A 14,886-nucleotide genomic window follows, 5' to 3' on the forward strand; every position below is an offset into this window, starting at 1 on the left:
TCACTGGTATTTTCTGGATCACTGGCACCCTGACAGCCAGACTGAATGCCTCGCTCCGTTTCTGCCATTTTGCCCACTGCTCCTGTCCCAGCTCCAGCTGACTGGCAAGCTGGGTCCAGCTGTACAAAAGGTGACCAGCTGCCAAAGCACACTGATTTCTCAATCAGAGCTGGTGCTCCACCACTGCACCATCTGCTGCACGTAGCTACTTCAAGTAAGAGCTGCCACCAAATGTAGCCTGAGAATTGTTGTCCAAGCCCCTCTCCAGCCTTGCTTTTCTTGAGCTCATCCTGCACCGCAAATTAAATGAATCAATCAAACCATTGCAATCCATCTTTCCCTCAACCTTGCTGCTCCCTGCCAGCACTCTAGCAAGAAAATATTTGTCTGTCTCTGACATGCTCTTCAGAGATTTTGTAGCACTGCCTGTCAATGATGAGCCCATGGCATCTGATTTTGAAGAGCACATTAGACAAATGTCTGTGAGTACTTGTTTGAGTCTGGAGCTGGAGGGCACCTCTGCAGGAGCCACTTGCTCCATGCTACAGAGCTGTACAGCAAAGCATGAAAGCACTTTTACCTGCCTGCAGCTAGGTGTGGCTGCAAATGATGGGGTGCACCAGAGGAGCTCACCTGTGGAGATGCCTCCAAGGCCAATATGCCATAGCACACCTTGTAACACCTCTGCTGGAGGTTTATCCCAGCTGTGAGCCCGGCAGCTCAGAGCTGCCTCGTTCCTAACACCATGGCACACATGCTTCTCTGCTCACATCAGTCACACCATGTACCTGCTCCTGCCTTTGCACACTCTACAGCTCACTATCATTTTGTCCCCAGTTAAGGAGCTTTATCCACAGGTAAAAACACAGTTTGTGAGTTCACATGCACCTAAAAGCTCATCAACATGAGCACCTGCCCTTCCCCTTGCATCACAGGAAGGTGGGCCAGAGCAGAACTTGCTGCAGGTGGCTGCAAGAAGACTTGCATTGACCAGGAGGCACAAGCCCAGGCTGGAAGGGTGAAGACCACAGCAGGTTCAGTTGTGGCTGCCAGTCCCTGGACACACACAGAGCACAGTGCAGACAGTGCTGGATAATGCCCAGAAAATCCCCACTGTGCTAGACAAGCTGCACCCAGGAGGGTCCGCATAAATGCTCTTAGTGCCTCCATGCAGTACAGATAGGGTGGGGAGTCTATTTATTGAGTGCCAGGCCCACAGTTCATGCCACCAGCCTCTCCAACCCACAGACAACCCCCAGGAAAGCATTTTTTAGAGAATAAAATGAATGCAGGCCTGGGGTGAGTTGTTCCTCTTGGCTGCTGGAGCGAGGGTGCCAGCATCCCTCCACAGCACTGACCTGTGCAATGCAGCGATGGCCTCCGAGCACAAGCTGAGCCCCCAAGGGTTGAGCAGATCCCTCAGCAGCACTTCCTTCTCCCGCTGGCTGGCACTTCCCGGCTCTGGATGAGGGTGCCTGGTTAGAAGGTCCTGCTGGATCTTTTCTCCATGGTGGGCACAGGACAATGCCTGCAGGAATCTAGCACCTGTCGAGCAGTCTCTTGTGCTCCGTTCCTTCCTTTGGAGCAGCTACGTCCTCACAAGACAGCTAATCCCCCTCTCAGCCTGCTTCCCTCCAGTTCCAGTGGTGCCCAGCAGAGCTGTCTGTGGCAGATCTGGGGGCACACCGTGTGTGGGGCACTCCCTTGCCTCCTGTGGGTGCGAGCAGTGTCCCACAGCACCCCCAGTGTGGATGTGGGTCAGGAGCTGCTTATGGCTTCAGGTCGGCAGAGACTAGTGGGTGCTGAGCGGGCAGAAAGCACTTCTCCACTTTTAAGAGGCTTTTCCAGCCAATGGGGATGAGGTGGCTGCCTGCCACAGCCCGAATCCCCCGGTAATCCCGCTGCCCAGGGGCTCCTTGCATTTTCCCCAGCAGGGCAGGGCAGGCTGGCAGGGATGGATTCAGTCAGAGGGACCAAGAGAGGAAGAAGCAGGGTGGGGGGTGCTGGGGTGGGAGGCAGTGGAGGAGGAGACCATGTGCCCATGGTTCAGTAAGGTACCCAACAGGTAAAGCAGCTGCTTTTGAAGCTTCCTCAGCTGCCAGCCACAATGCAGAAGCGGTGGTGGGGTTTTGCAGGGCATGTGCCCAGCAGAGAAGTGAGACAAGGTGGAGCAGCCAAGGAATCACTGCCAGCTATGGCTCAAACTGCCAGATCCTGCCCACCCAGGGCAGCTCAAGAACCCCCCTCAAAACCAGCCTCCCCAGGGGCTGGCTCACAAGAGGAGGGCTGGCAGGCACTGGGACCAGCCAGTCTCTGGCTGTTTGTGGGGGAACCCTTTTACTTCCAGGGAGGGGGCTGGGGCTCAGCCCAGGTGGGCTTTTGGGGAGGACAAGGCCTGGGCTGTAAAGCCCTGGAGCCCCTCAGCAGCAGGGGGGTGGCGGGGGCCTGGCCCCACTCCCAGCCAGGGTTTAATGTCTATTAATAAGGCTAATCAGCTAAGCCCTGCCATCGCTGGTGCTCCATCCCTCGCTCACGCTGCTGCTCCCGTGAGGGCTCCCCCAGCACACACCAGGTATTCCCAGATTGGTGAGGCCCCCACAAGCCCTAGGGGAATGTTTTTCCCCTGCACTGAGCAGCCCTGGGGTGCCCAGAGCACACATTCCAGCAGTGGGTGAGGAGAAGGGGGACACAGGTCCTTGCTGCCCTCTGGCAACAGGACAGACAGGGGCACGCAGGGGGGCAGCCAGCAATGGGCAGTGCAGCCCTCCTGGTGCCCTCCACATCCACCCCAGACCCCTGGGCAGGTGGCGGCCCCATCTGGACTCACGGCACTGCAGTGTCCAACACCACGAGCGTGGGCATCCACCATGGCCCCAGCGCTGGTGTGGAGTGTCTGTCCTCCTCCCCTTGCATCCCGTGACTGAGGTGATGTCCCAGCCACTGAAATGGACACAGAAGATGCATTCTCCATTTTATTTTAAAAAACCCTATTTTTTAAAAAATCTATTTTCCACAGGACAGTACCTGAAGGAACAGGGCAGTGGTGCTGGACACTGTCACCTGCCCCTGTCTTGCCCCAGCAGTGCCCAGCAAGGTGAGGGGCTGCACCTGGGGTGAGAAGAGGCAGGTGCTGCTGCAAATGGACACAGTTTTCAAAGAGGCCAAGACCAGACCCTGTCAGCTGGACCACTGGATCACTGGAAGCCTTCTTGTAGCCTTCTCTTTTGGAGTTCATTCTTCTGGTGGCAAAGGAACTGTTTGGTGACAGTCCTTCTCTGCCCACAGCAGGGGTAGCAAAGCTTCACCTTCAACATCCCAACAGCACTGTCCTGGCTGCAGATGGCCTTAGCCAGCCCTACCTCCAGCTCCAGCTCCAGCTCCAGCAGCTTCCCCTCTCCCAGGCCACCAGCACCAGTAACAGCAGACTGCTCCCTCCCACTCAAGTACAGTAACACCACAAGGGGAGGGAAGCAGGGATCAATCCAGAAAGGGCAGCAGAGATCTGCTTCTGGCTAAAGCACACCAGGCACCCAGGTGAGATGGGTCCCATTGTCCCAGAGGTATGGGAGGGGAAAAGAGAGTTCACTCCTGGAGTGGTAGCACTAGGTTGCTGCCCAGCTGGAGGTCACAGCATTGTCCCTTCTCCTCCTCTTTCTCTGCTGGAATCCTTCATGCCCACAGCCCTGTTTCACCGGATGATGGGTGCCGAGCGGTCATTGGTCACTGTGGGGCGCAGCTTGACTGTGGCAAAGGGGTTGGTACCTCTGGAATGGGAAAGGAAACAGGCAACCATCAGAAAGCCTGCAAACGCCATGCAGGGATGTCTGTGACCAAGCAAAGGCCACTTAGTCCTGTTGCAGTCGCCTCCATGCCAAGGAGGAGAGCGTGGTAAAGTTAATTCCTGAGTATGTTTTCTTCATCCTTAACACACCCTGCTGCACATTCCCATGTGGTTCCCCTTGGGATCTTCCGAGGGCTACTCACCCTCCTTCTTCCAAAGTTTGAGAAAGGGACACTGGCACATGGCTGTCCCTCAGGACAGCACTCTACACTCATACAGTGCACACTGACCCTCCAAGCAAGGAGTAGGGGAGTGGAAAAAGGCCACGGGACAACACCAGAAACATGGAGACACCAATCCAGCTCCAGGAGGAAGAAAACCAGGGATTTATGGCAAGTCTCACCCCCACAGACCTGACTCATCAGAACCCAAAGCCACGTCCTTTTATGCCTCAGCCCTTTCCAAGCAGGCAGAGATGCACAGTCATGTAGCTCCACACTCAGGATGCAAGCTGCTATTGTGACCCTTCCAGGATGGATGGGAAGGAGCATGTGGGTCTGGACATGTGCTCAGGGTGCTCAGCTCCTACCTCGTTTTATCTGAGTCAGGATAGGACCTTCCCAATCAGCAGAGGCCAGAATGGACCACCTCTGCCTCCTGTCCTGGAAGGTGGGCTGTGCATCGCTTTTCCCTAGACACTTCCTTGTTGCTCCCACATTTGATAATCCAAAAGATTAAATAATAATAGCATTGTAATAATACTCCTCTCTGTCAGATTATTCCAGAGTGGAGTTCCACATCTTACTCACCGTGGGAAGAGTTCAGGAGGCTGGTCAAATACTCCTGATTTCTGCAGTAAAAAGAAAAGCAGCAGTGAGAAATCTGGAGTAGGCAATGTAGAGAGGAGAGTGGGGCAGGAGACACTGCACACATGGAGGAAAATTTCACAAAACACTTAGGTGAGTTAGGAGCCCAAGTCCTCTTAACAGGGCTCTGACTCCTTATTCAGTCAAGCTTTGCAAAAGTCCACAAATTCCCCACTGTAGATAACACCCTGAATTTTGTTGTGGGGGGTTGTCCCTATGCCAGAGGTTCCTTACTCCCCTTGGACATCTTCCTTTGTTTTGGGGAAGAAAGGAGATGACTCAGATCCCCAAAATGTCATATCTGAAGAGCACAGCAAACAGTAACAGTCTGAGCTACATTTCACCCTCCAGCACAGCCAGAGATGCCCCCTCATGTTGCCCACACACCCTGGCAAAAAGTCTGTGGTCCATGCCCTCACGTGCTCCCTGCATCCGTGGGGAGCTCCAGAGCTGTACCTACCTACCCTGCACCAGATATTACTTAAAAGTGGACAAACCTGATGGAGAAAGTTGGACCTAGGCCCTGTGGCTCCTATTCTTGGCCAGTGGATAGTGAAGGATCAGTGACATCTGACCTGCTAGAGTACTCTGGTGGCAGACAAGAAAGCCACACGTGGCTATCTGGCATCCAGTTGGGAAGTCACACCCATTTGTTTGTGGCTCAGCTGGGGGATGCCTTGGGCATACATTTAAAGCAAAGCTGAGCTTTCCAAATTAGTCTTTCCCTCCTTTATAATGAGGTTCCACACTCTGCCATGCTATTCCAAATGCTGCACACTTTTCATGACTCAGTCCCAGGTTTATCCCTACACCCTAGCCCTGGGGCAGGATGAAAACCCAGTGACCCAGAGGGACAGGAAGGCTGCAGAGGCTGTTCCCCTGTGCTGTGCACCCTGAGGCTACCTGAAACCACAGAGCAGGACATAAAGGGGAAAAAAAGAGTAATTAAATGTTGCAGTTTTCAGTTCTTTGAGACATTCAATTGCTTGCAACCTTGTGCTGGCCTGGAACCAGTTACTGTGGAAAAGGTTTTCCAGTGAGACTGAGCAAGTCATGCCCCATGGGCAGCACTGTTCTTTCCTTCCCGAGGTCCTCACCTTTAACTTGGGTCTCCCAGTCAATTCCCTATGGCTGGAAGCAATGCTAAGTGGAGGACTTCCTTCTCAGTATGCCATCCATAAACCATGAGTTGGACACAACTTGTTCTAAGGCTCCTAAATATAGCTGTGCTGTGCCCTCAGCCTCTGCTCCCAGCTTTTCCCTACCCCAGCTGTGAGTTTAAGCCAACCCTCATCTGAATTTAAAAGAGGAGCCCTATGAAACTCCTCTCCATTCTCTGAAGGGAGAAGGATGGCATCTCTGTTAGCTGGTCACCCACTCCCAGACCAGCCTGGTCACTCCATGGTCCTACTATTAGCAGAAAGAAGTGCTGCCCTGGAGCCACCAGAAATCAGGCTGGGAGGTCATGGAGAAAAGGACTGAACTGAAGGGTCCCTGGTGAGCAAAAAGAGAGAGAGATGAGAAGGGCAGGGGCAGAAAAGCAGTCCCTTGGGGGAGCAAAGCCAGGCACTGAGGATCTGCACACAACAGGAAGACTGGCAGGGGTCATCAGACAGCGTGGCATGTGAACAGACTGGGTGAGAAAGACTGGTGCTAGCAAGACTCAGGAAAGCAGCAGGTCCCTTCACCAACATCAGAAAGGTGATTTTCTGTCTCTACTGGCCAAAGCAGAACAGGTGTGCCTTGGAGGATGAAAGTCAGATGGGGCCCCCTTCACACACACCCACCACAGTGTCACTGCTGCTGCACTCACCTTGGAGCCAGAAGTGACTGGGGTGACCACCCCGCTCTGGTGGCTGCTGGCACCCACTGAGAGGGGAGGTGGGGTGGGCACACTGGGCTGGGCAGCAGCAGGCCAGTAACTGCTGGAGGATGGAGTGCTGGGACGGTCCAGGATGTCATCCATGCTGTGACTGCTTCGCAGCAGGAAGGACCTGAGCAAAGCAGAGGACAGTGAGGTGGGAGCCAAAGAGCAGGGATCAGGGAGCAGCACAGGTGCTAGCACAACATGGGATGTCTCTGGAGAAAATGCACGTGTCTTGGACTGGCCCAGTTACAAGAACCTTGAAGATGAGATTGCACAGGTTATGGGAGCTGCCTAGGGAAGCCTGCGAGGTCCCAGGGCACAATGAAGCTCTTGGCAGGTCCTGCAGCATGGGAGCCCTGCAGCTCTCCATGGGGCACACTCAAACAAACCCCACTGGATTTGTGGTGTACCAGAAGCTCTGCCTGGCCAGTTGCCATCCTGTTACCTGGTGTCTGGCTCCTCCATCTCCCTTGTATTCTCCAAAGGCTTGACATAAGCTTCAGGGAACCAGCCACACCTAGGGCACAAGAACAGAGCCAAATGAGGTCCAGGAAACCGTGGTTTGTGGTTCTTCAGATCCGTTTGCCAAACACTTTTGGTCTGCACCCATCTCACACATCAATCAAGCCACGTTTGCCACTACCGTGTGTGACAGGGCTCCTGCACTTCTATCACCCATAGATGGGGCACAGGACTTATCGTGGGACGGACCTTGAGCTTGGAGCAGGACTCGCTTATCTCAGGAGCTGTGCAAAACCTGGGAGTAATGCTGGTGCAATCCAGCAAGAGACACTTCAACCAACCACAATCACAAGGAAGCTGTGGAAAACTCATCCAGGGATTTTACAGCAGCTCCACTCCAGAAACAGCTGCCCAAAGATAGGCACTGCTTTTGTTCATCTCACATCTGTGAGCATTCCTGCAGACCACATCCTCTATGGAACAGGGCAGGCTTTACACACAGATGTTGGCTGGCAGAGCCACAGGGAGTAATTCAGTAAGTGCCGGGTGCAGCAGTTTTCATGCCCTGCCTGTGCTGCAGGCTGCGGCAGCAGTTGCAGCGTGAGCTAAGAAATGCCAGGCCTCTCAGGTAACTCCAGCAGTTCATGGCCCTGAGCTGGATCCCATGACAGGAGTCACTCAGTCATGCAAGCCAGGAGGGTGTCACTGCATCCCCGGCTCTTCCACCCAAAGCCCCTGGAGGTTCCCCAGGCAGCCCATCCACGGCAGCCCATCCATGCACAGTGCATCTCCTTGGCACAGAGAGCCCCCATCCCTGAGGACACAGCGCTGTCCCTCTGCGATGGTGGGTGGGACACCGTGCCACGGCCACACCAGGAGGTGAGGGGGGGGGATAATTTTGGGCTTAACCCTCCTAGCTCCAGGAGGGAAGCAAGCCTGCATCTGTCCACTTTACAGCAGCAGCAGCATCACGTACGTGGATGAGCCCTCCAGCTTGCCGTAGAGCCAGCCATTCTGCGCCTCTGGCCTCAGCACCGCGATGACATCCCCGGGCTCGAACCGCAGCAGGGTCCGGTTGGCCCCCGTCGTGTGGGGCACGATGGCCTGGACCCTCGTGGTGCCACCACTCCTCTTCCTGCCCTCGCTGCCACCGCTGGCCTCGCCAAAGGAACCGGAACGGGATGTGCGGCCCGTGGGCAGCAAACCTGCGGGGAGGCACCCAAGGGTCTGGCTGGAGGCTGGCATCCTCCTGCAGGACCCTGCTGCCTCAAAGGGACCACTGCTTTCCCAGTCTAGGGGAGGAGCAGATGGCCTTTCATACCATGGGAAAAGCAGGGTAAGCATCCTGCAGGAGACAATCCACTCAAGCCCATTTGTTTTGCACTGTGTCCTCTCTGGCCAAATGCCTAGAGCATAAGCACTGCATGCCCTGGCTGATGCCCTCCCTGCCTGACAATCCTCTTCCTGACCAGCTAGAGCTACTGATTATTTGGGTAATTTCTCTCTCTCTCTGTCCTTTTTTTACTTCTTTTACAAACTTTAGGCTGAAATTTCTCAGGAAGGAAAAGCAGGGGTGTCATGGGTTAAATGGCTATGTTTCATAGGGCAAGCTAATATTTAATCTGGTAGTATGAAAGAAGGTGCTTTACTAAAATGGGAATTCTAGCAAGAACCAGCTCTTGTAGTTTGAGGAGCCTTGAAAATTGTACATTCATAGGTTCCCCACCTCACACAGCCTGGCCTTGCCCTGGATGGACTCTGCCCTGAAGGCTGAGCTCACTTTCTACTTCAGCCTTGCCTTCTACAGCTCCCATAGGTGCTGTCCTCTCACCATGCCCGGGAGCGTGGCTGAGGTCTGGTGCTCTGGTAGAGTGGTGGTCCCTTCCCAAACCCAACCCTCTCCCCAGAGAGGTCCAACCCCTGTGTGTCCCCACGGCACTGCTCCCAGGAGTGGGTCATACTGGCTGCTGACGGTGTCCTCCGCATTGGCCGCCTGGGAGACTCTGGCTGAGGAGACATTCTCATTTCTGGAGGGTCTGGAGAGAAGATGCTGGATCTACTCCCAGTCATAGAAGAAGCAAAGTCCCCAAGAGGTCTCTGGGGCTGTTGGAAAGAAAGGGGTTTGAACACACATCCATGAAGGCTGTGTTAGGCAGGAGATGCTCTGAGAGATATTCAGTCCCTCTTGGAAAGCCAAACTCAGCACATTCCTCCTGCAGCCCACACACAGGCTCCTCTTCCTCTTGGCCAGGAAAGGCCACTGGAGCTGGACAAGGCACCATGGCTGGCCAAGGACTGACCTTGCCCTGCAGCCTCACCACCAAAGAGCCATTGAATATTTTGGGTTGGAACAGACCTTTAAAGGCCATCTAGTCCAACAACATGAAATGAGCAAGGATGTCTTCAATTAAATCGGGTTGCTCACAGCTCAGTTCAGCCTGACCTTGAATGTTTCCAGAGATGGGGCATCTACCATCTCTCTGGGCAACCTGTTCCAGTATCTCCCCAAACAAGGTTAAGCTGTCTGTGGGCTCCTCACCATCTCGAGGTGGGTGGGTGTGAGCCGTCCTGGTGGGTAGCTCTGGCTGTGGGAGGCTGAGAGCAGCCCCTGGGAGTGGCTGTTTGAGGGGTTACGGCTGGCTTCCAGCTGCTCCTTCCACCGTGGTGCCTTGCTCTGGATCATGCCCCGAGCCTGGGGAGAAACAGACAAGTGGGGGTGATGGGCAGGGCAGACCAGCTACAGAGGAAGTCTAGGGCTTATACATGCATTAGAGACCAGGTCCTCCCAAAATTAGCCTTGTGGGAATGGCCAAACAGCTCCCTGTAGGCAGGAATTTCCAGGATGGCACCCTCCAGCAGAGATGTCCCGGTCCCAAAGACCCTGCTAATAAACACCTACAGCACCTTTCCCTCCTCCATCACTCACACACCCAACTAACCCCATGCCAGCACCACCCTCAGCCCCAGACATGTTCTCCCAGCCTAGTACAGCCAGCCTGAACCTCACAGCAAGAACCAAAACAGTTTCCTGCCCAGTCCATGCGCAGATGCCTCCTTCATCTGAGGGATGGCTCAGCCCTGGCTCCCTCCTGCCTGCATGCTCCCCCTCCAGCCCTGCTGTCTGCTCCCCCAGCTCTGCTCCCCAGCCTGGCAGGGCTGTACCCTGCTGTAGAACTGGAGGAGAGTGTTGTAGAGCAGCTGGTGCTTTTCAGCCAGGAAGCGGTAGCGGCGTTTCTCCTCCAGCTCCGCCTCCCTCTGGCTCTCAGAGACGAACGCCTGCATCTCCGAGCGCAACCGCATCACGTTCTCCTGTGTCACAGGGAAAGAAGGGAGGAAGGGATCAGTGAAAATCCAGCAGAGTGGACTCAGGGGAAGGGTTGGAAGGGGTCATCACGTCTATCAGCTTCCCAGTCCTCTTGCATTGCTGCAGCAGCAGAGAGGAGCTAGAGCAGAGTGCTGGGGATTAAGTCCTTCCTTCCTGAGGCTTCCTAAATGAGGAAAGGGCTTGGCAGGACTGCCCACAGGTCAGTAACACCCTGTAAAACAGGAGTCTCCTACTTTCCAGATAAGCCTGCTGCCTTTTGAACATTGGGGCAACCCCTTGGCTAAGGCTGCTGAGAATTCAGTCTGGTTCCCGAGAAATCCTCCAGTTCTTATTACCAACTCCCCTTCTGCAATCACTGCTCACCTTCATCTCCCGGGCATTTTTGTCACGAGCCCTCTCCATTCTCCACAGCTCTGCCATGCAGTTATCCAGGTTGGTGGCTCTTCGCTGGTACTCCAGCTCATACTGCTTCTGGCTCTCCTGCCAGGGAGAAAACAGGCTCAGTGAGGAGCCAGAGACCCAGCCACACTGAGAGGCAGCAAGGGTCCTGCTCTGATGGGTGGTTGGGCTTCTGAGTCCACCTGCAATCAGGCTTCACCTGGACCTCTTATAAAATGCCTTTCTTTTAGTTTTAAATGGCTCAAGAGTGCTGATGAACCTCCAGATCTCAGATCTCAGGAGCAAGGACTGGCTCCTAGCTGCCCAGCCCTGGGTCCCAAGGCCTCTGTCTTCCTCTGTGACACCACCCAGCAGCACAGCCAGCTGGGCCATAGCAGCACAGGAGCCACAGACCAGCAGAGCCTGGGATTTAGGGAAGCTGGGAACTCTGCTTCTGGAATGCTGAATCTCTCAGCCCCACTGAAGCATTTGGCAAGTCCCACTGCACAAAGAACAGCCACCTGCCCTCTTTAAGCTCTCCATCATCAGCTGAACAAGGGGAGTTTGTTCCATGGTGGGAGAAGGTAAGACCCCCCATCTCCTGCTGAGAAGAATTACGGAACCACTTCAAGTGTTGAAGCAAAAACCCTTGGGTGAAGGGGAGAGATAAACAAGGAGAGCTGGGGAGGAGATGGGAGTTCACACTTACACTGATAAACTGCACATCCATTTTGCTGTTCTTCTCCATGTGCTGCAGCAGGTCCACGTGGAAGGTCTGAGCCTGAAAGAGGAGAAGGAGCCATCACCCTTATCCCTTCACCATATGGGATATTGCACACACTGTGATAAAGTGCACTGAAATATTCAAGGGGTGGCTCATAAAACTTGCAGAGCAAGTGACTTGCAGGCAGGCTCTGGGCATGCCAGCCCTGTGACCCTCCTCTGCCACGTGCAGCAGGGAGGCAGGCACCTGCCTGCAGGCATGTGCGAGGGCAGCTGATGGGGTCAATGTGGTAAATGCTGATAAGCTGTAGTGAAGGAAATCACTTTATTCTCCACCTCCAGCCCTTGGGAAAACCACTCACCACAACTTCCAAATCAGAGCTCAGTAGTCTCTGCGTGTCAGACATCTGCATCAGAATTTCACCTTGGGGGAGGAAGACAGAAGGTGAAAAAGTCCTGTGGCGATTTTCTCATGTGCCTAAGGAGGCAGACCAGCAGCGTGCAGCTCAGGCTGATGAGCTTTCACGTGGCTGTGAAAGTCCAAGAGATATCACCAAGCACTGCTCTCTGCACCCTGGTAGCCTTCCCTCCCAGGCACTGCCAATGCAGGGTTACCCCAGCCCACGTGATGGCTGGGCCAGTGCTCTGCTGCAGCCCCAGGTGTCAGAGACAACCTCACCTCTGCCATGGGCTCTGGGTGCTGGGTTTCTGCTCTGCCACAGCCCCTACAGGCCTCATTTCTAACCCCAAAGCCTCCCCAGCTGCACTGCACATTTCTGGTGTCCTGTGGAAGGCAGCTCCAGCACCCACTCTGATGCTGTGCATGGTCCCACTTCACTGGGTTAGCCTTATGAAACCAGGAAAGGCAGAGACTGATGACAGGGAGCAGAGGAGCCAGCTGGAAGGTACAGATGACAACAGTCTGCAGAAGGGACACATCTGCTGGAAGCTTTTTGCTGAAACATTTAGCAGTGGAGCAGTTCCCTGACCACGTTTTCAGCAGTTGCCACCAGGTTGCAGAGTTATTTACACTGCTGAGTGGGAGTCCCTCAGCCCCAAGCTGCCATTTCAGCCAGTTGCAGGCTCAGGAGGACAAAAACCCATCAGTTGTTGCCAGTGCATGCTCCCTGGCTTTTCCCTCACACCCTCAAGGAGGAGAAAAATGCTTCCTCTGTGATGAAAATTTCATCTCTGGGGGCAGGATGCCTCAGCAGGGACTATTTTCTGTGAGAGTTCCATCCCTGGAGGTCCATCACAGGAGCTGAGTTCACTCACTGATCTCAGAGAAATACATGGAGGACTGCTGGGACTGTGAGAAATATTCAAGGACACACAATAAATTTGACTGTCACCACCTGGACAGGGTCTGGTACAGAGACACACCATTTAGAGGAGCTGTCTTTCTTGTCCCAGTACCTGGAAGTGGACCAGCTAAAGGGAAGGTCAAAAAAAGGTAACTGTGGCTCACCACAGGAGAGAAGATGATGTGCAGGAGAGCCTTACCTAGCATGTGTGAGGTGGAACTCTGCAGTGCTTGCTCCCCAATCTTCTCAATTGCCTTAAAATACACTTCAGCTGCTTTGGATAGTGCTGTGGGGAGAGGAGAGGGGTGCTAAGGGTCTAGTCTGCCTTCCCACCACCACCAGCTCCAGCAAGCAGCATACAGAACTGCTACCTCCTGGTACTTTGCCTATAGGCCCCCATGTCTCCCCATCAGGAGTGGGTCCTGGAGCTGAACAGTGCTTAAGAGCAGCTCAGGACATGCCAGAGGTGGCAGAGCAGCAACCCTGTCCTGGGTGAGGGGATGGGGGTGCCCAGGCTGGATGCAGCACCGTGGCCTGGAGCCCTGGTCCTGTGGGACCCCACTCACCGTGGAAGGCACGCAGGTAGTTGTTGCCCAGGTACACCAGGTTCTCCAGCGCAGGGTTGAACTGCTCCAGGATACTCTGTGGCCAGGCAGAAGCATGTTAATGCCATTCTTCCTCATGCCCAGAGAGCTCAGCAGGACAAGGCTCCTGTGCTGTGGTTTGGCTGGGTGAGAGCCCCCTCTGGAGCACTGGAACCAGACAATGTAGAGCCAAGCACAGCCAGCTCCCTGCACCGGGGCTGGCCAGCAACCTCAGCTGCCCTGAGCCTTCCCAAGCCAGCCAGGAGAGGGGCAGTGCCAGAGGGCAAGGCAGCCCTCTGCACAGCCAAGTGGTTGCCTAAATGAAGATGGCTTTCTCCCAAGGGCCCACACCCACTGCAGGCAGGGGAGTACCTGCAAGGGGATCTGAGCTGCCTTTTCCTTCACCCTACAGCCAGCCAGAGGGCCACTGCTTATCATCCAGGCATGAACACAACCCTTTCCTGGCCAGGATGTGCTGCACTGTCAGACTCAGCAGCTTAGTAAGAGAAGGGATGGACATCCAGCTTCTCTGCTTTTATTTGCGTTTATCTAAGGTGTCCATTCACTACAGAGAAGACCAGAGACTGGAATATGCAATTCCTCACTTCAGTCAGCTCTCCTCTCTTGGTTCAGCACTGGTGTGTGTAGGGCAGCATTTATGAGATCAAAGACTCTTTCAAGGGAGGGGCAAAACAGCCCATCGATCTTCCTGCCAGCAACCAAGGTGTGCCACCCTCCATGCTCCATGTCCAAACCCCCCTGCCTGCCCAGTTCCTTCCTGAATCTGTCCTTAGGAACCACACCACCCTCTCCTCTGGCTCCCAAACAGGGATGCCTCAACAGGGACTGGTTGAGGCAAACTGGTCCCAAACACAGCCCAGACACCACAGGAGTTCAGCCTGTGAATGGATTCAGCCTTCAGCTGTCCACCCAAGGGAGCCTTTGGCAGAAAACACTCATCTCCCACCCACACATCCCCCATACACAGTCAGGAGCTGCCTTTGATGCCAACACTCACCTTATAGATGGAGATGGTGGATCTGTAGGACAGATCCATCTCTGGAGCCTATTCACTCTCCCACAGAGAAGCAAGGAGCAAAGGAGAGTACAAGGTGCTGTTCTGGCCTGCAGGACTCTGCTTCTGCACAGCCAGCTGGATGCAAAGAGCCTCACCAGCAAGGAAGGACAGCAGGAAGACAGAGATGTGGTACAAAGGGAGCACTGATGGAGTTTAATAATTCACCAGCCGAGAGGCTGGAACTTGATCTCTGGAAGTAACCAGACTCTGGGAGGGAGAGAGGAATCCTGCGACAGCCAGCGAGGACATGTGACCGCCTCTCTGCATTATTGATTGCCAGCCTGGTACCCAGCCCTGCTTGTCCTGACACCTGCAGTGCCAGCCACCTGCCCGAGCACTGCCTTATGGCTCGCTGTCCCAGCCCTGCCACGGCTCCAACGGGGCTCGCTGTGCTGGGCAACTGAGCGAGGCGTGCTCAGGTCCCTCTCACGCAGGCTCCTCGCAGGTCAGGAGATCCTTGTCAGCTGGTGATCACAGGCAGCAAAGAGCAGCAGGCAGGGGGGAACCCAAGGAAAACT

General features: G+C 54.7%; 1 protein-coding gene across 1 annotated transcript; it reads right to left on the reverse strand.

Moving 5' to 3' along the window:
- Positions 1-3,031: 3,031 nt before the first annotated feature.
- On the reverse strand, positions 3,032-14,419 carry BAIAP2L2 (BAR/IMD domain containing adaptor protein 2 like 2). The gene is made up of 14 exons (XM_066550318.1): positions 14,309-14,419; positions 13,273-13,348; positions 12,906-12,992; positions 11,765-11,826; positions 11,389-11,460; positions 10,665-10,781; positions 10,139-10,285; positions 9,516-9,668; positions 8,938-9,079; positions 7,953-8,181; positions 6,960-7,031; positions 6,461-6,641; positions 4,591-4,631; positions 3,032-3,764 (listed from the first exon to the last, which is right to left on the reverse strand). The coding sequence occupies exons 1-14, from the start codon at positions 14,345-14,347 to the stop codon at positions 3,689-3,691; spliced, it is 1,494 nt and encodes a 497-aa protein (XP_066406415.1). The 5' UTR covers positions 14,348-14,419; the 3' UTR covers positions 3,032-3,688.
- Positions 14,420-14,886: the final 467 nt, after the last annotated feature.

This window comes from Molothrus aeneus, chromosome 5 (genome assembly GCF_037042795.1).
Source record: "Molothrus aeneus isolate 106 chromosome 5, BPBGC_Maene_1.0, whole genome shotgun sequence".
Taxonomy (NCBI): domain Eukaryota; kingdom Metazoa; phylum Chordata; class Aves; order Passeriformes; family Icteridae; genus Molothrus; species Molothrus aeneus.

Excerpts from the sequence above, each read along its gene's own strand:
- BAIAP2L2 (XM_066550318.1), bottom strand. The coding sequence starts at position 14,347 with ATGGATCTGTCCTACAGATCCACCATCTCCATCTATAAG. Across the intron at positions 10,782-11,388 it reads TGGATGTGCAGTTTATCAGT|GAGAGCCAGAAGCAGTATGA; the intron begins GTAAGTGTGAAC and ends TCTCCCTGGCAG. Across the intron at positions 9,080-9,515 it reads CACCCACCCACCTCGAGATG|CCCCAGAGACCTCTTGGGGA; the intron begins GTGAGGAGCCCA and ends TCTTTCCAACAG.